This window comes from Musa acuminata, chromosome BXJ2-3 (genome assembly GCF_036884655.1).
Source record: "Musa acuminata AAA Group cultivar baxijiao chromosome BXJ2-3, Cavendish_Baxijiao_AAA, whole genome shotgun sequence".
NCBI lineage: Eukaryota > Viridiplantae > Streptophyta > Magnoliopsida > Zingiberales > Musaceae > Musa > Musa acuminata.
The window spans coordinates 7174542-7199661 of NC_088340.1; the positions used below are offsets into that span (position 1 = coordinate 7174542).

A 25120-nucleotide genomic window follows, 5' to 3' on the forward strand; every position below is an offset into this window, starting at 1 on the left:
CTTGATGTTGGCATATACATAGAATAGTTTCATTAGTGTTCAAGCATCCATCCTGGGGAGACCTCACTAATTTTCATTGATGAGGATGGTGGGTGAGATCATGATGATATTAATCCTTCAAGGGAGAGGATTAGTCACTGCATGTTTGTCTTACATCTTTGATGGAATATCCTTTGCAGAATGAACATGATGTGAAGAGAGAAAGAATAAGAAATGGCCATAGTAGTGTTTAAGAGACATGCTTTGTGAGAATTGATACTGCTTTCCCTCAAGAGAAAGAGAAAGATCAAATGCATCCAACAGATGCAGCATCTTCTTCTTCTTCTTCTTCTTCTTCTTCTTCTTCTTCTTCTTGAGTGCAATATGTCATCATTCCACACCAAGTGGGGCTTGAACACTTCCAAAAGACCCCACCATTACCTCACTTGCATGCACTTTGCTCCCACTTCTCCCATGCCCTTCCACGAGGCTCAACTTTTCTTGTCCCAGCCAACCCACACATCTCTCTTGGATCTTGCAGCCATTTCTTCCCACCAGGAACATGGAGACATGGAAACTTCTCCTCCCAAAACAGCTGCTGTCCAAGGATGCTTGGCTGCTTCACATCCTTTGGTGTCCGGGGTGGCTGATAAGACTCCATCAGTCATGGAAGGTTGGAGGAGCACTAGACCACCACTGAACCATCCTTACACAAAATATCCCCCACTTGCCCTAGGGTTGGGGATGCTTCCACCAACATAACAAGCTAAACCCTATAAATCTCAGTGTATCCACAATCTATCTATCTAGATAGTTGCGAGGGCATATGTGTGTGTGCTGTCTCACCCTTGCATGACTGATGTGACTCTCATGGGCTCATATAATGGCAAAGCAAGCATGGAAAAAACCCTGTATTTAGGTCAATATCTAGCTCTTAAATGTAACATAATGGAAATATACATATGAAATATTTTTTGGACTTGTTGGGAGTATTACAAATGAGACCAATAGATCTGTTCTAAATATAACAAGAGAGTGTTGAGTGAGAATATATCCACCTACAATGGTTCTTGACATTGGGATTAGATAAGATTAATAGTAGTACAGGGTTTAATAGACCAAATTGACACACATGTTCATCACTATGTTAGTAGTTTGTCTCACTTGCATGGCATCTAGTTACATGCCATCCATGTATAATGATGCGTCATTCATGTTACATAAAGTAATCAAGAAGGGAAAGATTTAGTCACAGTAGTATCAAAACACACATCACATAGATGATGCATATCAATGAACAACATTAATGAAATGATCTAAATCATTTGAATTTGTAGGGAGTAACATCATACAAAGAGTAAGGATCTTAGCAACATGAGATCCGGGAAACATTCGTAAGCTTTCAAATTATGATGATTCAAGTCGCAAAGGAATAACTTTAGGGTAACATCAAAGGATCATAAACTATTCCACCAAAATTTGTAGGCAAGCTGCAACATCTAATTCACACCATATCAATCTAGAATTGGCAAGAGGGTGACATGGCTGGAAGTGTTCCAAGTTTGTTCTTCTGATTCACATGCGTTCATTGGGATGCTATGTTCACTTGTGAGAAATTAAGCAGGGGTGGATCTTGTTTGGCTCTTGCTGTCATCAAGAAGAAGTAGAAGGATGCACATAACCAATCTTCTACGTGATTCACGGGTGCTCAATCCCAATTCACATCATCTTCACCAAGTCAACAAGAGCTACATGGAGTAAAGGAATATTGGCTTCTACTTTTGTTTGTCTGATAGCAGAAACCTCAACATGGATGATCACAGTAGCCAGAATTTACCTGACTCATTCTTGGAGATGGGGAGAATTGATCCCGTGACCTCTTTAATTTGCCCAAGAAAACTGTACAAACACAAAATAGAGAGAGAGAGAGAGAGAGAGAGAGAGAGAGAGAGGGGTGGGGTGCTTGTTTGATAGCAGAAACCAGAAACCTCGACATAGATGATCACAGAAAGGCAGTACTTTACTGATCATTGTTGGAAATGGGTGTAGATGGATCTCATGATCTTTTATTTTTCCCAAGAAAATTGTTCTAAAGCGCAGACAAAAAAATAAAATAAAAGAAAAGAGCAAGAATGGCTGAGAGAGAGAAGAAGAAAAAATTGTGCAAGACAGATGGAATGTTGTGGTTTGTTGTATTTTGTTGGAAGCCTTAAAGATCATTCTTTGAAGAACACAAAGATCGTTTAGATGATGTTTGTTTTTTCTATGATGAGATAATAAACCCCAAAATTCTCTTAAAAAAAACTCAAACACCATATCTCGGATTCTCCTGTTCAACACTCATATTCATAAAATATTATTGATCTCATAACTATTTTATTATTATTATTTTTAATCTAAAAGATATTCGATGATCACACAAAACTTCTGACGCCCATCATCATTTTAACCATCGTATTTTTAATTTATGAATAATAACTTCATTGATATTTTTATTTTATTGAATAATTGATCTAAAATAAAATACCGTCTTACAATAATTGAAACTATTTTTAATATCACCAAAATTATTCTTACAATAAAAGAAACTGAAACCAAATCGTAAACAACATTTTTGCTTCCCATATTCTACAAATAGGCTTTCAAATTCTCCTTACATCCTTCCAACAATTGGAATTATTTGTTTACAGAATCTTCTTGGTGCAGCCTCTTTCAAGACAATCATCTTGCCTGAATTAATCATCCCTGATGTTAATTGTGTTAGACAGTTATAAGATTCAACAGCAGTTTCAACGATGGATACCTGAGAAGTAACAATCCATACCACAGTTGCCACAAAGAGTGTTTTCATCATTCTACAGAACCGGACAATTTATTCCGTAACTATTACATTGTAACTATAGATTCAAGCTTCCAAAGAATTATACATGTACAAAGGTACCATTGTAACTATAGTCCTATATTTAACCTCAAATTGCTACCAGAAACAACTCGATAACAGTACTCTATTTGGAAAGAGTGATTGGGTTGTGGGGTTGCACTATCTTGTACAATGCCAATTTGATTTAATTTGAAATTTGTGAAATTAAGTACATCCTTTGGATAATTGACACGCTAGCAATCGGTGAAAAATCCGAAAATCCGACTCTCAGCTGAAAGAATAGAGTAATATACACATGAAAAGAAAAAGAGAAGTTGAACGAACAAAAAATCAAAAGGGTGAACTGTCACAAGGGTTGTGACAGTGTGCTCATTGGAATTTCTGGTGTGGTGGCTGCATTTATGTTCTGATACTTTTCTAGTTCTCTCGCAATTTGAATATCATTAGGCATGAAATACTCGGTTAGTGCCTTGGTTGTAAAACGAGGAAGCATCCCAGCTATGATGATGCCAAGCAAACATAGCCAAAATAATCCTGTTCCCATTATGTGGAAGATAGCCCTGACATGAAAATTGAGGAATCAGTAAGTCCAGGATACTCATACAAGCATCTCTCATCTGTTATAAAGCTAAATATGAAGATGCATCCCCAAGATGTCCTCTACTACAATTTTCTCTTTTTTGCGTTATGGCATTATGATGCGAATAACCTAATCAAGAACATAAAATCATTAACAAAATTCTGACAGCTTCTCAAAACTCCTAAAATGATTTGAGAACAGAACCTACTGCATGGTATAAAATCTTATGAAGTACATATTTATGCAACAGGAAGATAAGATAGGTTAGAGAAAGAGGGCGTACCAGTAACCAGGTAGCATCCATATGGAGTCTATGATGATGACACATATTACTGTTGCAACAATGCAGCCCCATATTGATGCATTGGTGATCCAGTTCCACTGAAACACATCCATGGCCAGGTGAATGTTTACTAGAATGACAACAGCAAGGGTCCATAAGTCTCCCAGGCTGGATCCATCAACAACACTCTGTCTGTATGCAAGATATGGGATGTAGAATATAGCAACGCTTTGCCAAATGGAGTCCATCATGGTGAGGATAAACAACTTTAGGTTGTATCTTTCATCCCTCTGCCCTGCCCTATAGAGTTGAGGGTACTTTATCAATGTCCTCCTGCTAAGATCCTTGTCAAGTATTCCGACAACAATGGTTGGCAAAGCAGTGTAAATCACAGAATATAGAACACTGCTCCATTCGGATATTGCAGTTGTCAAGCTATAGGCAGTGTAGAGCACATACCTAAAGTCCAAAAATGTTCTGTTAGGCATATTTGAGGATGATTGATGAGGAGTGAAATATTATCTGGTAAGGAGATAGTCTGCTTGACAACTTCAATATAACAAAATTGACTCTGCATGTTCTACTTAGCTAATAGTTAGTAAATGGCATTTCCAATCTTCTGTTCAAAATGAGACAGATCATTTTATAAATGGTATATGTATCATACACAAGCATACACACATTGTATAAACCAAAGAAGAAAAATTGAGATACCAAGATGCCAGTTTAGGTATTAAAAGTAAATTTTCAATCTAAATCTTACAAGTGCAAGTGCAAGGTACAAATGAACCATCTAGATGGGATTCAAAAGTCAAATAATGGTCTTTAACATCTCACATAACAATCCAATATATGAAATCAAAAATTGTAGATTGTTAATGGTAACATGCCCCATTAACTAAAATTTATAAATAGTAAAATATAAGCTTAACTTTGTTGAGATGGTCATTTCTTGACAATTTATAGGAGGTAGAAGGTGGACATCTATGTGTTAGAACATTATGGGAAAAGGGTTTAAAAATGAATACTTATAGGACATTCTGAATAAATTTTAGCAAAATTTGGATTATTGTGATAAGAAAACAGCAGCTAACTACTTCTATATTACTTGAGCCAGATACCACAAGCTCCCACTATCATCCACCTAGTTAGCTTACCTTGGTAGTAGATTAACTTGTAAGTTCAGGACAATTACTTTCATACCTATCTCTGTCTTCATCTGACTGCTTTCTGAGCTTGTAAGTGATATATTTGGTGATGTTCAGTTGCTTTTGAAACAAGGCATTCAGGTTCGAACATAATGCAAATCATTAGTGATGAAAAATGTTTCAGTCCCCAGAATCCAAAGTTACCAAACACTGTCATATACATACTCCACATTTCACTGTCCACGATAAGTGGTGTCACTCAAAGATTTGGATATTAATCTTATTTGTGAAAGGACAAGATGTTTTGAATATCAATAGTACTTATGCCCCTCATGTCAGATTGAATGATCAAACTAATCGAGAATTTTGGGAAAACTTAGATGATATCATTTAGGAAATGCCTATAATTGAAAAACTTATAATTGGAGGAGATTTAAATGATCATTTAGGGAAAACAAATGGTGAATATCAAGGGGGTGCATGGGGGCTTTGGCTATAGAAAGAGAAACGAAGATGGTGGTATGATTTTGGATTTTGGATTTTGCAACTTCATATGATCTTATAATTGTAAATGCTCACTTTAAGAGAGATGAACATTTAATTGCTTATAAAAGTGATCATAACAGTAGTCAAATAGACTTTTTTCTCACTAAAAAGATTATTTGTAAGAATTATAAAATTATACCTAATGAAAGTTTGACAAATCAACATAGGTTGATGGTATTAGTTATTTATTGTAAAAAATAAAAGAAGAAAAAGATAGTAGAAAAAATTATTAACACTAGATGGTGAAATATAAAAGATGATAATGTAAATACTTTTAAAAATAAGATGAAAAAGAAGACGATTTGAAACTTAGATAAGGATAATATTAATATTATTTGGATAATGATGGCTAATAAGATTAAAAGTTCAGCAAGAGAGATTCTTGTTGAAACTAAAGGTAGAGATGTAACCTTAATAAAAAGTTGGCGGTGGTGCAAGAAAATTCAAAAAATAGTTTTCACTAACAAATCATGTTTTAAAGATTGACAAAATTGTAAAACTGAGAAAAAATTTAAAAGATATAAAGAATTTTAAAAAAAGCTAAAAAAGCGATTAGTATGACAAGATATAAAGATTATGATAATTTTTATAACAAATTAGGTACTAAAGATGGCAAAAAAGATATATATTAAATTGCCAAAGTTAGGGAAAGAAAGTGTAAGGATTTAGATAATATTAAACGCATTAAGGACGAAGATCAAAGAATACTTGTTAATGATAACGAGATTAAGGAAAGATGAAAAATTTATTTTTTATAAATTATTTAATGAATATTTCATACATGATTTAGATTTAATGATAAATAGTAGTAGTAGATTTAACAATTATAAATTTATTCATAAAATTAGAGCTAAGGAAATAAAAGATGCATAAAAGAAGATGAAAATAGCTAAAAGTGTAGGGCCTGATGGTATCTATATTGAGATCTGAAAAAGTTTAGAAGATAAGAGAGTAGCTTAGTTAACTAGTTTATTTAATAAAATCATGAGATTCAAAAGGATGCCTAATGAATGGAGAAAGAGTTTTTTAGTATCAATTGACAAAAATAACAGTGACATACAAAATTATTTAAATTATAGAGGAATTAAAATCATGAGTCATATACTATGAAACTTTAGACAAGAGTTATCGAATGCAAGATAAGGCTTAAAACAAATATATCTGAAAATCAGTTTATTTTTATGCTTGAAAGATTAGCCATATAAGATATTTATTTATTAGGATAATTAATTAAAAAATATAGGGTAAAAAAAGATTTACATATGGTTTTTATTGACTTAGAGAAAACCTATGATAAAGTTCTTAGATATTTATTATGGTAGGTTTTAAAAAAGAAATGTGTATCTACTAATTATATTGATGTTATTAAAAATATGTATAATAATATAGCTTCTAGTGTTAAAACTATAGAGAGTGAATTTAGTAAATTTTCTATTAGCATAGAATTATACTAAGGATTATTATTAAGTACCTACCTTTTCACATTGATAATAAATAAACTTACTAGTCACTTACACGATAGACCTCCACGGTGTATGTTATTTGCTAACGATATGTCTTAGTTGATGAAAGCCTAAATGAAATTAATATGGAAGCAACCCTTAGAATCTAAAGGTTTTAGATTAAGTAGGACTAAAACCGAATATAAAAAATGTAATTTTAGTGATTTTAAAAAAAGACAAAAGAATACAGTTAAATTAAATGGATTAAAAGTTCCTTTAAGTAAAAACTCCATGTATTTTGGATCAATTATTCAATAAGATAGAGAGATCGATAAAGATATTATTTATAGACTAAAAATAAGATGGTTAAAATGGCAAGGGGCGTTAGGAGTCTCGTGTAATCATTGAATACCTTTGGAATTAAATAAAAAAACTTATAAAATAATTGTTTAAGGTGATATGGGCATATACTAAGGAGACATCCAGATATAGTAGTTAGAAGAGATGAAATAATTAATATTAATAGTACGAGAAAAATAGGGGAAGACCTAAAGAGACTTTGATAGAAACTATAATAAAGATTTAAATACTCTTAACTTAACTAAACATGACTTTTTACATATCTCAATGATGGGAAAAGATCTATATAACCGACTGTAAATACTTGAGACTTACGACTTTGTTGTTGTTGTATCTTATATATTATATGAGTTCCAAACTAAGGTTCACAATTTAGTATACTGATAGTGTACCTGTCATTGCTCAGACTGGTACCATAATGGTCCATACTGGTGTATAGTGCTAATACATTGGTACGTTACTAAATTTTGATAAAACCTAAAAAAATTAAAAAAAAAAAAAACTATCTAGTACAAAGCCTATACTACGTTATACTAGGTAGTTCAGGCACTATACCGAGGATTATACTAGGTAGTTCAGGCACTATACCGAGGATTACAAACCTTGTATCAGATGTACCAGACGGTTCAAACCTTGAACCGGATAATATAGGCCCTCTATTGAGTGTACCACCTCGATAACTAGTCTACATATATTGGTAGACCCGTAAATACCACCTATACTAAGCAATTTTGCAAACCTTGCTCTAAACTATCCTTGAGATAGCAAATTTTAATAAATTTTGCACTACTATGATCCTTGAGCTAATAACAACTGCATGAAACAAAGCAAATACTACATAAATAGATGAAGAGAAAATATTCGAACAAGCTCCAGTAGAAACACCAAAGTTTAACTAAAGTCAATCAATTCATTTCCCATTGGATCAAATCAAAGAGAAGCAAGCAGAATGAAAAAAATTACAGGCAAAGATAAGTACTATGTCAGAATTAAGTGAAAGTGCTGAAGATATGGTTACCAGAATAGGATGAAGACAAACACAGCATTCCTGTAGAAGTTGTACAAGATCATGTAGGCCATCCTTTGGTAATTCCAATGTCCATGGACCAACAAAAGGGGCACTAAGAATCTGAATTGTCCCATGGCAAAATCAGAGGCCATTACAGCTTGCCTTCCCTCTTGACCGCTTATGCCAATCCCAACATCAGCCATTTGGATCATCGAGACATCATTTGCACCTGATATTCCATGCTAGTGAAATTTAGTCCACATCAAAAGAAATGTTATCTTAAATGGTCCCTGCATTTATCAACAAAATATTGGCAAGCTGAAGACCATACTCAATTCAGAAACTTACCATCTCCAATTGCAAGGGTCATATCATCTGTTCGATTCTTCATAAGAGCAACAATCCCAGCCTTTTGCAGTGGAGCCACACGGCAGCACAATACAACATCACATACTGTCGCCACTTTAAATAGCTGGACCAGAAAGAATAACAAGAAAAAAAATTTATTCCTAAAAGCTAAACCTCAGAAAACCAGTCTGAACATTTAAAAAGCATCTGTGATTTCGTACCTCTTCTTCCAATTCAGTCTCTAAAATGTAGACAAGGCTATTGCCATCAATTACCAAAGCTATGGCAATCTTAGAAGATCCTGTGCCTCTCAATATATTTTCACTATCAGGTGATATTGCTGCAAGTTTGCTGGACAGGGCAACTGCATCTTGTAGGCTCTTTTTACAAGACTCTCTGGAATTGCTGTTTATCACTATCTGAGTCATTTCACTCGTTAGAAGCTTACAAGAAAAGCCAATAGAAATGGCAGTTTCTTGCTTATCCCCTGTCAAAACCCAGACCTTGATGCCAGCTTGTCTTATGGATTCTATGGCTTCTGGTACACCTTGTTGCAGCTTATCTTCAATCCCAGAGGCTCCCAATATATGGAGATCTCTTTCAACATTAGATGCAACTGCCCATAGTAATCTTCCCCTACCAATCAATTCTGTACTTGCATTCTCATAGGCAGACTGCCACTCCTCAAAATCATTTCTACTTAACTTACGCATTCCAATGACCAATGTCCTCAGACCCAAAGATGAATAGGCATTGATACTTGTCTCAGTTGCACGAATAATGTCCAAATTTATAGTTTTTTGTATAACCCCAAACATTGAGATGTCTGCACCTTTCACATACAGCTTTACTGTCTTATCAGGACAACCAATTATAACTGACATCCTCTTCCGGTCACTATCAAACTCATGAAGTCCCAAAACATCATATCTGCATATTCATTATTACACTATTACAAAATATGAATAAGCAAGTCAATATTATTCTTAAATCTTAAGACTACCAACATATCAAGGAACTAATACAATACCAGGATTTAGACTGAATCACTTGTAAATTAAAGTCTATATCTCCGGTTTCCAAAATTTCAGATAATTATCAGAAATATTCTTTGAATTGGTTTGAAGCCTCATGATAAGTATAACTAACGTTTAGCAGACCTATGTGTCAATTAATTTTTTAGAAAGTTTAGTAATCGGTGATCAAATTTTAGAAAATCTTAGTGTCTGTTAATAGGATTGTGGGGACTGAATATTCTGAACCATGGAAGGTTCTGAGACTCCTAAATAGAGTACAACTAAATCTCTATTTAGAGGTCTCATCTGCTACAGCAGGCAGCTAGCCTCTATTTTCTTCTTTTGCTGTTCTCTATTTCTTTTTATTATCAATCCAGCCTTTTCATATATTTAAATTTTTTACCATATATTATGATATTCTGTTCTGTCACTGATAACATTAGCTGAATGTATTAAAAAAATCAGTATTTGGTATTAAAATGGGCTAGCCTAACCAGTGGTTCCAGAGGCCCACAATGATGTAATGGTCACAAGCTAACAAATCTGTTAATCCAGCAGTGGTTCCAGAAGCAGAAAACTAAATCAGATAAAAGATAAGTTTAGAAATGCCACTAAAAAAGATCTATTATGGTGCAGGTAAATTAGCAATGTACCAATTAAAATAATATCTACTTTTTAGAGAATTCCACAACCTCAGTCAACAGTACTACACAACCATTCATGACAAGAATTAATCAACTTAAATAATACCACCATCACCCACTCTTTTATTACTACCTACTCCAATATTGCCATCTAATTAACAGCCGTCATAACAATCAGAGCCACAACCGACAGAACAGACAAGTAACAAGGTTACAAGCAATGCTAACAGAAAGGATACACATCGATAGCTACAACTGTAGTCATTGCTAATGAAAATGCTCCCACTATATTTATAATTTCAAGGAAAGCTAAGTAACAAAGACATGCATTGAGTAAGAAAAAGGGAAGCTAAACCTACATCAGAAACTTCAACCACCACTACCTACACAATTAGTGATAAAGAATCAGAACAACGATTTGTGTCACTGTGGAGCGTAGGAATAAACTAAATAAGCAAAAAACTAGAATTTCATTCACAAGAGCAAATAATAGAATGCTAACCTTTGTCTATCCCCAAGGACATCAACGACTATGTGCCCAGACGTGCGCTCAATAAGCACAAAACCATAGGAGGCAGCTGCATAGACAAGAGCCTGCTCATCAGGAGACTCTCCCTGATAATCTATCAACTTCTTTGTTTGGTCTGCAGTCTCCACAACAAGAGGGACAATGGTATTGCAGCATGCCAAGGCAAGGAAGAATTCACGAGCTTGCTTTCCTTGCTCGGTCTCAACTTTACTTCGCAATAAAGCAACTAGCTCAGGATCTGTTTTAACTGACATCTTTGGCTTCCATATCTGATCACCCACTATCAAAAAGATCAAGAAAAGATGGAATACTAATTAGCACAATCAGAATTGCCAAACTACTAAATCAATCTGTGAAAAGGTCATCCTACCTAAAACAGAATGTGTTCCACCGTTGTCCTGTAAGGGTACTTTCCCACTACTGTAATCTCTCCCTCGAATGCTTGCACACTGAAACTCCATCTTATTCTCCGTCAAAGTTCCTGTTTTGTCTGAGAAAACATACTTTATCTGCCCAAGGTCTTCATTTATGTTCAGAGCCCTGCACTGAAACTTTGAATTCGAGCTCTCATCGTACAAATTAGTATCCCTAATCATGAAATAGGCCTGCCCAAGCCTGGCCAGCTCCATCGAGATGTAGAGGGAAATAGGAATCATGATCTGGAACACGATCACCGACATGAGAAAAGTAAAGAACACCTGCATCCCGATACCATAATAGTTGTAGTTCTCGCCGCTATCGGAATAATCCCTCTTCCTAAAGAATTGGGAGAGCTCCAAATCATTCCTATGTTTACCCAACCAAATCCCATTGCAAATTGACACCACCGAGCACAGGGTGATCAGAACGGCGGACAGAAGCAGCGTCTCCCTGTTCATGTGGGTTTCCAATCGGCTCCTCTTTGAGGGTGCCCCGGAGCTATTCAACATGACCTTGGTTTCGCTGCCGGCATACACCGCGACGCCTATCGCCCACGCCGTGTTCTTGAGCTCGCAGCCGCGGAGGATGATGTTGGACGGGCCGAGAGAAACCCGCTTCCCGTCGATTTCCATGTTGGCAAGGAAGCCGTAGATGTTACGGTTGGGCCGCTCGCAGCGGATGAGGCCGGCGGCGAACGGGTGCGCGTCGCCGATGGGCCGGGACGTGGTCTCCTGCTTGGCGTATCGGGTCTTGAGGTTGGACTCGCCGTCGAGGTTGATGGTTTGGACGTAGGCGACGCCAGTGGGGTCACTGGTGGCGAGGAGGACCATGTCGCAGGGGTTGGTCTCGTCGGCGAACACCTTGAGGACCTCGCCTACACGGACGTCCTTCCAGCGCTTGGGCCGGAACTGGCCGTCGCGGGGATCAACGACCGAGGCGGCGCGGTTGTTCTCGATGCGGTCGGAGCGGTGGCGGCGCCAGTCCTCGTAGGCGTCCTTGACGGCGGTGACAAGGAGAACGAAGGCAAGGGGGAGGACGGAGGCGCCCCGGCCGAAGACGGCGAGCTGGGGGAGCTGGTTAAGGACGGCGATGACCAGGAAGTAGACGTAAGCGACGCGGTGGAACTGCTCGAAGAGGTTGCGGGGGAGGAAGGTGAAGGGGGAGTACTTGGCCGTGCGGACGGCGTTGCCGGCGAGCTGGAGGTGAGGGTCGGTGCGCCCGGGGTCACCGACAATGATCAGCCGGGCGTCGGCGTCGGCGAGCTCGGGCTGGGAGGAGGCGAGGCACTCGGACTCGGCGCGGGAGCCATGACGGACGGCAGGGGTGGGGAGGGGGATGTCGTGCGAGGGGTGGGATTTGGAGGAGGCGTGGCGATGGGCGGCGGAGAGGGAGAGGGGGTCGAGGCGGAGATGGGGCTCGGAGATTGGCCTGGGGAGGTGAAGAGATGGGGGAGGATCGTCGTCTTCATAAGCCATTCTTCTTCTTCTCCTTCTTCTTCTTCCTCTTCTTCTTCTTCTTTGTTTGTTGTTTGTGGAGTGTTAGAGAGGGATTGAAGTCGTGGATAGTTTCAAGAGAAAGACTCTCGATGCAAAGGCGTTCGAGTCTTTGAAGGGGTAGAACGAAGACGTGGTTTTAGGGGGCGGGATGGAAGTAGGAAGTGAAGTCAATGGAGAGAGCGAGAGAGAGAGAGAGAGAGAGAGAGAGATATATATATATATATATATATATAATTAAAGAGTTTGAAAAGGAGAAGTCAAAGTTGAGAGGCAAGTGAAAAAATGAAATCTTTAAAAGATACTAACTAGAGAGATGACATCTAATATATAAAATATATTAGATTTTTTAGATCCTAGACTTTTAGACAACTGTATCTAAATCTCCCAAAGATGTTAACCATCAAACTGCATGCAAGTCTATAATCCTTTCAGTAAACATTCAAGTTACATAATCAAATTCAAACACTGATTATTAAATTTAATGAATTATAAATAGTTGAATGAAACTAAATAAAACTATAAAGTTAGAAAAAAAAAATTTAATAATTATATTTCAAATATTTATTTGATAGTAACATACCAAACTCATTTATGGAAGATTAAAGATTCCAAATGTAATGATTGTATTGACTATAGTAACTAGTAAATACTAAAACCAAGCAATTTACTTAAAATCTTACATTTACGACTTGTCATCTTCAAGAAAAAATATTACAACAATCCATAAACATTTGAGTGAAACTAAATGTTCATCCACTTGCTAATGATCTCATATTTGAAGTGGTAGAAAACAGGTGGAAAGAGAGGAGAGGAGAGAAGCAAGAGATCGGGGAGAGAGAGAGAGAGGACAGCATAGTTTCTGGATAGATTCTGTGACAGAGGACAGTCAGAAAGGGGGAGTATAATAAAGCCTTTGGCTTGGCTTTGACAATTGATGCTGGCCACAGGTCGGAGGACATGGAGGAGGTGGTGGGTGAGTATGTTTCTACACACCGGATTGGTGGTGACATTGAAGAGGTTTCTTGTCATCGTCGAGGGCTTATAAGAAGATATGTCATCCTGGGATTCAGTGGAAGGACTCTCTCTCTCTCTCTCTTGTGGCAGTCTTACTAGATCTGTTAAGCTTAGCTTTCTCTTCCAAGGTTGGCATCTTGTGTCCTTCGAGCATTGAAGAACAGCTTGTGTTTTCTCTCACTCTAGAACGTGGGGGGTCTTTATTATTCACAGTTGAATTTTCACTTTTTCCACATCTTGATGTGAATTGAAATATATATTTATTTGTATTTATTTTCTGTGATATTAGATTTACGTGAATAAAATCGACATCAAATAAATTATAATCAATATCAGATTCTTCCTTTCAAGCCCATACTAGAGAAAGATATCATATGATCAAATTAATATAATCCTATTATAGAATTTTTTTAAATATAATATAAAATTAAATAAATAAATAAATTATTAAGTGATAGAGAATATATATTAGAATATATATTCAAATTATCACCGTTCATCACGTAAGATTCATAAGAGGAAAAAGACCTAGATAACCCGATACTCTCCTACCTACGTGAATAGGAGTTCAAGAGATAGTTCGAGTTAATTATTGAGTTGTCTTCCCTGCAAAATATTCACAGAAATATTTTTGAGAATCCAAGGAACATCTCACATTGGTTACAAACTATTTTTCTTACGAAATATTCTCGTTAATCTAGGGGACAGTTTAAGTTGATTACGAACTACCTCATTTGTAAAATTTTTATTAGATATTCTTTTTCCTCAAGATCAATATAACAATACTCTTAACTACGAAATAAAAGAAAAGAAAAAAAGAAGGGAACCTCGATAGTAACTTAAACGTTAAAGGGATTGACTCGGGAAGCTCCTCTCGACCTCAATTTTTGTGCAGGTAACAAGTCTGAAGAAACTGCTCTTTATTCCCGACAACTTCACATAGATGGATCAGGGTCACATTATGTTAACGAAGATATCAACGATATTCTCTCATAATACTAAGAAATTATTCTTTTTTTTTTTAGATAGGATTTGAGTCGAAACAAATGTGAAATTAAACGTACGTTTGTTTCTACCATTATTCAAGAAGGTGATTTGGTTGTGTGTAAAAAGGATAAATCATAATCCATAAAATTCATATAGAAATCCAAATGCATGACCCTAACAAATGAAAAGAATTTTTCTCGGATTGGAATGGGATATGATGCATGTAACATACAAATAAAACTAGATTTCCATTGGGATTTGACATGTTACCGATAGTTTTGTCGTAGAGATTGACATTCAAACCCAATCTAAATTTTTAATCCACTCCTCCAATTCAACTCCCATTGATTTGCACATCCAATGCCAAATAATTTTGCCGCCAAGCAAAATCCAAAGAAGATTCCAAATCAATCACTACAATCGTTTCCTTCCCTAAACTATTACTCTATTCCATGTCCAAAAGAGTTGACCAAATTGACACGGCTTCTCTCTTCCATGGACTTGAAAGAAACGCAAGGCAATCATCTTTTCCTCGTCTTACTTCCACACCACCACACCATGCGGTTTCTTCCATGATAAATAAATATGCTCATGGGTCCACACAAATGTGTTAGTTTAGTTAATGATGATTAGATCCGGTCCAATTCACTTTGGATTCCACGACATGTAAGGAAGACCACCAAAAACCACTACATACCAACGTACCTCATATCAAGTCAAAAAGTCAAACTTAGACTAAGCTTTTCTTCACAACGAGGAAGAGATATTTAATCTCAAGTCACTACTATCCATATTGAAGATCCTTAACGACTAAGCTAACCAATATCCTCATAAAATTTATTGATGACAAAATGATAAATGAAATTTTGAACCTCAATCTTTTATAAGTGAATATAATATATTATTACCACATCAATATTTAAGTATTAAAAATTTATTGAATAATGTATGGAACCCTCAATTTCGGGTAAGTGAAATTAGTGTACTACCACTTGACCAACAGATTTGATGAATTATTTTTCTCCCATACTATTTTGATCAATATTTTATTATGATAGATTGAACATTCGGCCAACTTTGCAACAAAAGATTAGAAGAAGTTCTTTTTTTTTTTGTCAAATATTAAACGTATGACATTTTATTATTTTTAGAGGGAGAAATTAGTTAAATTGTGGTGAGGTCAATTCAAGGAAGAAGTTGATAGGCAGTGGAATTGTTCCACAAGTATTTGGCACGAGTCACCTTCATCCCCAAGATTTTTCTTTGCTGAGCAACACTTGTTTTCTTTGTGAAGACTTTTGACCAATAGATCATATCATCTCATAGTTGGTCTAAAGGAACTCAACTTGCTCTTCAATTATTGATGATGTAATGGAAACAATTTTTCCCTTTACTTATTCCTTTGTTGTTGGATGGATATGTTAAATAGATTAAGTTTATAGATTCGTCTGCATGCTTGAATATGTTGCATATATATATAATAAACAATTTGATTCATGATTGGTATAGGTAGATTTGATGTTTATATCTTGGTTTAATATATATACATATATATAATGAGTTTGCTATTATATAAAATATTTTAAACCACATGACTTTAGACTCACTAAATTATTTATTAGGTCATCGATTTCTTAGGTCATCCCGTCGTAAAGGAATAATCTTATCATGGGGCAATACCTCATCCTCTTTAATACATTATTTATTTGTAGTAGTATCATGAAATTATAGTCTTGAGTAGAAATAATTGCTTAAAACTATTTGGGGATGTACTTACTGTGATGGAAATGCAAGGACATATTTTAGTCCACAATTATAATGATCAATAAAAGCAGTTCAATTAAATCCATTATGAATTGTCCTTCACACCATGGCCACCCTATTTAAGAGAAGCAAGCAAGGGAAGGTGAAGACATTCAAACCTTTGCCCACCATGCACAGAATTGGGAGCACCATCAAGGGAAGAAACTCAAACATAATTTTGCATATTCAATTCTTATTATTTAAAGTGAAAGAGAATTGCTAATAGTAGGAGGAGAATCAAGGGAAGAAACTCAAACATAATTTTGCATATTCAATTCTTATTATTTAAAGTGAAAGAGTCGCTAAGGAGAGATTGCGATGGTCGGACATACATGTTTATTATACGAAATGCATAAGTAATCCAATTATATTACGATAAAATGATAAACAGACAGGGTAGTAATAAACATCCCATTTGAATCCAAAGTCAACTATATAAACTAGCATTTTTGAGGTAAACCAAGTATCATTGTCTTCCAAAAAAAAAATGTAGAAGAAAAAAACTAGTCCAAGGGATTCATGTTTTATAAGAACAACAAAGAGTTCATGTTTTCTTACACTCTTTATCCTCATATTGATCCCATATACATTGTATCCATAGCTCAATAATTCATAATCTAGTCTGAAAAGACAAAACAGAAGTGAAAAATGGAGGAGAAAAGAATGCTTTTCCTATCACATTCTAACACTCATTCAACCTCAAACTAGAACAATGTTGGGCCTCTTTAACCAGTCTAGTGATCAGAAATTGCCCAGCCCAGCTCAACCCATGCCACCCAAAATCCCTGATGATACATTGTTAATGGACTCGAGGAATGTGCATGAGAATCCTCTGAAGGAGTTTTCAATGCCTGTATGGCAACATGAGAGAGAGAGAGAGAGAGAGAGAGAGAGAGAGAGAGACTGTGGGAACCCTGCTACTTCACCCTGCAACCTGTAACCTAACAAAAGCCCACTCATTGAAGTGGTGGTCTGAGCAAACTGGGGTGGCAATTAAGCAGTCTATGGCCTTCCTGTCTCCCTTGAATGCATGGAAACCAGGTTTGTGAGCTCATTCAAGTGGGTGAATTGGATGCACCACCAACTGTGCCCACCATTTAAACCTCTCCACTGTGGCACACCTCATGGAGATGGTCCCAAGTTCTCTGTGGCTTTGACACTGGCACAGTAGGCCAAGGTGATGCAGTTAGTAGTGAGGGCTCAGGTGTGAGTGAGTTCCTCCTCCTCTCTCTCTCTCTCCTCTGGACCAGAACAGGCCTTGTGCCAAGTGGAAGCTTGATGGAGATGATGATAAAGTAGAGCATGGAAGTTTGGCTTGTGTGTGTGCTGTTGGAAGGCAACTGCAGTTGTCTGCTTTCATTGAGGAAACATTTTGAACCACCAAGTGGGTTTGAAGCCATGAATACATGTTCCCTTTGCTGAAAACTTTAGTGTTCATCTCACTGAGGACAGAATAGAAGTAGAGAAAAGTGGTGAGGACTGACTGATTCTGCAGGATCAGATGAATTATGTTTTCCTGTGGTAACATTCATCCATTGTTGTGTTAAGATTTTTAATTAGATGAATCTCAATCAAAATGATAAGGACTAACATATGTGGAATTAGAAACCAATACCACTTAGGAAATTAAGTCATTATAGATCAAACCCAATATATGATTGTCACATGACTCTTTTAATTATCAAGGCAGAAGACTCTTTTAATCTTGCACATAACTTGTCCTCAACAACATCTTGATCGATTTCCCCTTATCATCTCATGCATGAATAGGACTCGATATATATATATATATATATATATATATATATATATCATTTGACTCTTTAAACCTCAATAACATATAACTTGTTTGATCTTTTATCTCATGTATGAATATCTTCATGACATATTGTCTCCTTCAATTTGACGATTAATTAATCTTAGCTGATAACAAGTGAATTAGTTCCTTAAAATGGATTGATAACATTAATTATTCTCCCTTCCCCTTTACATAAAATGTCATAGAGAAAATATCATATAGTTTCACATCACAGTATCTTCAATCAATTTGATTTAAATCATCCACAAAATCAACAATAGAAAAGAATTCCTGCAAACCTCATTCTTCCATGAGTGACTCTTTATAAAAGTTATTGGTTAGTGCAAATAATTCTCCGCTGGTATGTATGCCCGAGAGAGAAAAGGATTTGCATGTCGAGTTGTAGATATCTAGAGAAGCTATTTTCCTTGAAAATAACATACGTGATGGTTAATACAATTAACTCTCCGTTCGCATGCCCGAGAAAGCGAAGTGGAATTTTGTAGGTCAAGTTGTAGATATTATTTTCTTGGAAAATAATCCACGTGATGCAAATATGTATCATTGTCAAACATCTTCCATATTTTCCATAATATATTCCTTTTGGCATTGCCTTCATTTCAAAGTTGGTTTGCAAGTTTTGTCGATTGATAGTGGGATTTTGGAGCTTAGCTAGGGTTCTTGGAATTGAAGTATGGAAGAGAGAGAGAGAGAGGGACAAGTGTTTGTTAGCTAACCACAAAAACCTATGTTGAGCCAAGCCAAGTCCAAAGTTGAAAGAGATGTGGGGGAATAAACTATAGTATGTGACAAGGACTTGGGTTCGTCTTGGTTGTGGTGTCGGAGCAAGTGAAGCCATCGTTTGATTCCTTGTGTTCCCATACGGTGAAACCTTACTTGGAGAAAATAAAAGGAAGGCTTCAATCACATTGCATCACTAATTGTTTCGTCTACTCCATCTCCACTTGTTCTTGTTATCCAATCCCTCTCTCTCTCTCTCTCTCTCTCTCTCTCTCTCTCTATCTCTCTCTCACTCAACTTACATTGGATACCATGTGGTGTTTGACAAAGAGGACATCACTAGCTGGGTCACACCCTTGGACTTGAAAGAAAACCCATAATCAACGTAACATGTTGGGCAAAAGAAGAAACGAAGATTATTACATTGACTCTCCTCCTCTGAGGGTTAGGGTTCGAAGGACACGAAAGGACAGCCTTGCATAGGGTTTCGTGCGTCCAAAAACCATTCTCCACCGAAACCCGATGACCACCACCTTGATAGCATCGTTCCGATCCAGAGGGCGAAGACAAACGTTTCTTTCATGTACCAACTACTCGCATTATAGAATATAGAGCCAAAGAGATATCAATGTATAGGAAGGTCAAACAATACTTTCCTCCGAAGAAAAAAAGATCAAATAATGTTTTATGCGAATTATGAAATATATCTTTTTTATTCTTTGTTTTTATGAAAACGGAGAAATATATTGCTCAACGCTTATGTTGGTTTGTTTTTTTTTTGTTCCACACATTTTTCAAGTGTGAATTTATTGTGTAGACACACTCATACCAACATTATGGACAATTTTTGGAATTAGAAGAAGAAGTAGAGATAGCATGATGGGCTAAATTACATTTTAATTAAGCATCGACCAACTATCGATTATCAATACTTCCTAAAAAATAATGAAAGCATAATAAAAATGAGTTTTTATTTGGTACATCTACTTGTTACCATCGATTTACACCCAATCTAACTTGGTTTAGACCCAATCCATATTAGGAGTTTTGATGTAACACATATGTCGTAAGTTTTTAATACGACTCCCGAGTTCACGACACGATCAGTCGAAGACTAAAGTTAAAGTTTTCAAAACGAGTTTGAGAGAATATAATATTCAAAATTGATAATCATATTCATCCCCTTAAATTAGAAAATCTCTAAATATAATCCTAATTTATTGTTCCAAATGATGCCAAAGGGTGCATGAATAAGAGATACTAAAAAAATACAACTTTAATATCTCATCATTATAGAGCGTGCATTTATTTATTATTATTATTTTTTCACATTCCAGACATCATTTTATGTTTAGTTGACAACAATAAACAAAAAAACAAATTACCTAATCACATCGCTTTGTATTATCTGCAGAGAATAGGTTTGTTTCACATGTATAAATCTTATGAGAACCCTTATGCCAGAAGAACCCAATAAATCAAGTCAAATTAGGATCATAATGTGATGCCATTATTTGAACATTGAAGTGGTTTATCTGCTTCAACAGGTACCAAGTTCTGTAGTTGAATATGGTGGCACCAAGTGTTGTTGTCCCACTGGTGTAAGACTTTTCCAAGTCCAATAAGTTGACAGAATCATACGCAAATGTGATGTAAGATCAATGGATATGGATTGAATTAAAAATGAGTTCAGAAGATTAGATATTGACTGATTTGAATTGATCCACCATCCATTAAATAGTCCGTACAAATTAGATTGAACTGCACATTAATAGCATGAGTCAGATTTGAATTCAAAATTTTGATGTATTTCTTATCTAACATGAATATAATTCAACCTATATTGACACACATGGAACCACTAAAAAGTACAAAAGATGATGTTAACCTCATTACATAAGGTTTAATTATTTGATACATTGCTATCAAAAATGTTTAGTTATATTGTGGGAGGGAAACAAAGAGATAAGTGCTACAATTGATCTTTACAAGGTTCAAACTCCTCTAATTCCTTCTATTTTTTACTGACTGCTTTTTTTAGCTTAAATATGTAGCTAATTTATTTATTATTCCTTTTTCATGCTTCTTCCAAAAAAAATAAACATTAGGTTAAAATTTCAGAAGACCTAAAAAACTTGTCTCCCAACACACACACACACACACACATTCAAAAGAAAGAAAAGAGAAGGAAAATATTATTTTCTTGGATAACCAAGTATTATCATTAGTAATTATAACTTGGAACAGATCAAAGCTCATTACTTACAGTGAATTGCACTAGTTTTTTAGTGTGCCTAAAACCTGTGTGTATAAACCTTTTGGCTACTACAAACAATAAACAAATCCATGTTAATTTAACCTCATAAAATCAGCACACAAGCTAAGCAAATTTCTCTTAGAAAAGGAATAAAGAAGATGGAATTTTGGAAGCATTAGTAGAGGACCAAGAGTTAAAAGAAAAACAAATCACATCTGTCAGCAAACCAATAATTAACACAAACAGCAGACAAAAACAAATGCTGATGAACAGTGGCTGTACTATTTCCTCTTCTAACTCTATAAAAGCCACATGAACCACTACTTTCCATATAATAGAAATGAGATCAGAAACTAACCCAATCAAATTGCATTGGATTAAGAAAAGTAATAAAGGAGATGAAATTTTGGGAAGCATATCCGATGAAGGACCAAGAGTTAAGAGAGCAGCATACCACATCGGTCAGCAAACCAAAAAAAGTGTACAAAAAGAACAGATGATAACAAAGGGTGATGAAAGAGAAAGGATGAACAGTACCTGTCCCATTTCCTCTACTGACTCCCCTTCTCTGTCGTGTGTGCAGTTACTTTTACCAGTTTTTATGTGCTTTGAAAGCCAATGCCCGAAGGGGGGTTGGGGGCATGAGGAGACAGGACAGCTCTGGTGGATTTGTCAAGGCTGTGAGGGACAGAGGGCAGCTCTGTTATAAAAAGACTGTTGTGGGAGGCTCAAACTCCAAAACCCACACGAGTGGTACCCTTTTGAACCCCAATGCACACTGCCCACAGAGCTATCAGACTCAAACTAGGTGAACCATAAACTCACAAACATACACTGTGAGAGAGAGAGAGAGAGAGAGAGAGAGATGTGTGGCTTTCTTGCGCCAAGGCTGTTTCTGTGACAGTGTCCTTTTCTTGGAAGGGTGGTAACTCTTTGGGGGCCTCTATCATCCACCTTCCTCCTGTTTTAAAAGCTTTGCTACCCTCTCAAGCTTCTCCTGCAAATTACTCATCAGCTGGTTTTTGGGATGGCTTTGTGTTTCCTTTTCTAGTGTTTCTTTGGCTTCTCTCTCTCTCTCTCTCTCTCTCTCTCTCTCTCTCTCTTTTCTTTTTCATCTATTTTCATGTACATGATCTTGGTTTGGAAGACAAAGAGAAATGGCTTCAAATGAACTGAAAGCCACAGCTGACATGGGTTTCTTTCCTCCACCACTGCCTCCATTTCCTGGTGCTTTAGGCTCTCCATTTGGAGAGAGGGAATGCAAGGGTGTTGAACAAGGTTGGATGTTCCAGATTTCTAGATGGGGGGGGCAAGAGCATCATGGAGGTGAGGAAGATGAAGGTGGTAACAGTACCACCCATGAGAGTGTGCAGCACCACAAGCTCTGTGCCAGGGGACATTGGAGGCCAGCTGAGGATACCAGGCTAAGGCAGCTAGTCTCCCAATATGGCCCCCAAAACTGGAACCTTATTGCTGAGAAGTTAGAAGGGAGATCAGGTAATCCAGCAAGTCACCTCAGAAAAAGATGTTCATTGCAAAAACACCTATCAATTTCTTTTCCAAGGATCATTCTTTGACTTGTGATATTACTCTTGTTGGATTTGGTTTTTGTACAGGGAAGAGCTGCAGGCTTAGATGGTTCAACCAACTGGACCCAAGAATCAACAGGAGAGCCTTCAGTGAGGAAGAAGAGAAGAGGCTATTGGCTGCCCACAGGCTCTATGGCAACAAATGGGCACTGATTGCCAGGCTCTTCCCTGGAAGGACAGACAATGCAGTCAAGAATCACTGGCATGTGATCATGGCCAGGAAGCACAGGGAGCAGTCGAATGGTTACAGGAAGAGGAAGCCCCTCACTTCCTCATCTCTGAGCTCCCCACCCCCGGAGGCCCTCCTCCCCAAGAGACCGGAGGTGAACAGCACCAGCCATGGTTCCTGCAGTTGTGATTCCACCATCATCAGCACCAAAGATGAGTCTGCCTCCACCTGCACAACAGACCTGTCCCTCAATTCCTTCAGCACCATCACCGGCGTGGTTGGTCCCAGCTCCCTAAGCAGACACAACCCTCCTCCTTATCAGACACACCTTCATGATCTAGTAAATGGTACATCCCATAACTCAATTTTTCTTGTTGAATGATTGTGGGTTATTTTTCTTGCTAATTATATGATTCAATTTTGTTATGAGGCCTTTACTGATAGTAATCCTGTCATTTGCATCTTCTTTATATTAATCAGATTCTGAGAGTACATAAATGTCAATTACCTTTTTCTATGTAGGATATGGTGAAAAGGTGTTGAGTGCAGGGAATCAATGTCATCAGAAGTCTGATGACCCTGGCAGTGGTTTCTTACCTAATGGTGGTGCTCCCATTAGGTGGTTTCCTGGGTTTGATCAGTCTGGTTCCTCTGCAAATCCTGAGATTTCAGCAAAGGGGACAGTGGATTATCACATGAGCAAAGCTTGGTTGCAGGGTGAGACCACATATGGCAGGGAGAAGATTAGCTTACCCTTCATTGATTTCCTAGGTGTAGGAGCAACATAGAAAAATGGGTTCCAGCCTCGTGTACAGGAAATCTATGAAGAGAGAGAGAGAGAGAGAGAGAGAGAGAGAGAGAGAGAGAGGGGAATGGGGGAAGCTTTAAAACATCAAAAGCAGCAACTCTGTTCTTTTTTTGGAGACCTTTATTTCTACACTGCTTGACCCTCATCAAGGGGTTGACTGGTCAGAGCTACATGAGCAATGCTGTATCCTATCAACCCCAAAACTACTGAAGAAAAGTGAGCTAGTATAAAAGTCATGTTAATCAAACCCAAGGTGCCAAAGATAATGTATGTTACATGAATCATCCCCTGTGAGTTGACTGACTCTCTCAAATACCAATCAGAATGATGTATTCTGACCAGTATTTATTTATATGTCGGTATTTTATCAAATTTTAATTTTTATTATTTTTTTCAGCTATATAGACACACACCAATTTGTTTGTCTAAATGTAACCTTTCCAAACCCAATTAACGACACCACATCCCTATCCATACCCACTGGAAAGTAAAAGAGAGATAAAACTAATTCCCAATGAGAACACGAGTATATCATGGGAACTAGCCAAGTCAACAGTGCCTGCCACATGTCCCCATAGAGGGCCTACAGTTGTGGAGACACAAAAGCGTAGGTAGGTGATTCCACTGCTATGCTAATGGGAAAAGATGAAGAAGGTCTGGCAAGCAAAGCAATCTTGCCTCTTTGTTTTCAACTTCGAGGGCCATTGGGTGTTCAGAGGTGCTGAAAACTTACTGACAACCCCTGAATCCCCACATCATAGTGATAGTGATGTAAGTAGTTGTTTTCAACTGAGATAAAATGTTTGGCAATGAGAGGACCAAAAGGATGTTTGAGAATGTGCCTGATGAACACTATTTTTCACTGTTGAAATCTTACTCAATTGGAACAAAGACAAATACAGGCAGACTTGCAGGTTTACCCTACCAAGTAAAGTTTGTTTCATTTACTCTTGAAAATATAAAAAAAAGTGTATATCCCTAACAAGAATAAAGATCTTACACAATATATACACAAACACACTCTATATGCAACCACAAAATCCCAATGGCATGTGCATGAATATGGTACTATATAAAATAGAGTTCATCTCATCACAAAAGCATATTAAGACCCTTCACAAACATCCCTCCCATTAACATCCATCCAAAAGACTGGTTGATAACTACTAAACATTCTTATTGGTTATTAGTTTGAATATAACTAAAATATCTAATTCTCAGTGTCATAGCAAAGCTTCCAAAAGGTAATTAACAATCAAATGACAGTCATCTA

The 25120-nt window shown here is 36.9% G+C and overlaps 2 protein-coding genes and 1 long non-coding RNA gene across 4 annotated transcripts; 1 reads left to right on the forward strand and 2 right to left on the reverse strand.

The window, feature by feature from the left end:
• Positions 1–2808: 2808 nt before the first annotated feature.
• Positions 2809–12847, reverse strand: LOC135607153 (phospholipid-transporting ATPase 1-like). Of its 2 annotated transcripts, XM_065098732.1 has the most exons (7): positions 11136–12847; positions 10739–11045; positions 8798–9506; positions 8577–8700; positions 8238–8457; positions 3724–4182; positions 2809–3420 (listed from the first exon to the last, which is right to left on the reverse strand). In XM_065098732.1, exons 1-7 carry the CDS (start codon positions 12658–12660, stop codon positions 3207–3209), a joined length of 3558 nt encoding a protein of 1185 aa, XP_064954804.1. In that variant the 5' UTR covers positions 12661–12847; the 3' UTR covers positions 2809–3206. The 2 variants fall into 2 exon arrangements, with proteins under 2 accessions (XP_064954804.1, XP_064954805.1); XM_065098733.1 differs by lacking the exons at positions 2809–3420; positions 3724–4182 and adding an exon at positions 4196–4294.
• Positions 12848–22334: 9487 nt separating this feature from the next.
• LOC135607155 (uncharacterized) lies at positions 22335–23688 on the reverse strand. Its single transcript, XR_010485099.1, has 2 exons — positions 23637–23688; positions 22335–23331 (listed from the first exon to the last, which is right to left on the reverse strand). It is a non-coding gene; the product is annotated as an uncharacterized LOC135607155 (long non-coding RNA).
• Positions 22439–23827, forward strand: LOC135607154 (transcription factor CSA-like). Its single transcript, XM_065098735.1, has 3 exons — positions 22439–22778; positions 22898–23386; positions 23562–23827. Exons 1-3 carry the CDS (start codon positions 22439–22441, stop codon positions 23825–23827), a joined length of 1095 nt encoding a protein of 364 aa, XP_064954807.1.
• The last annotated feature ends 1293 nt before the right edge of the window (positions 23828–25120 follow it).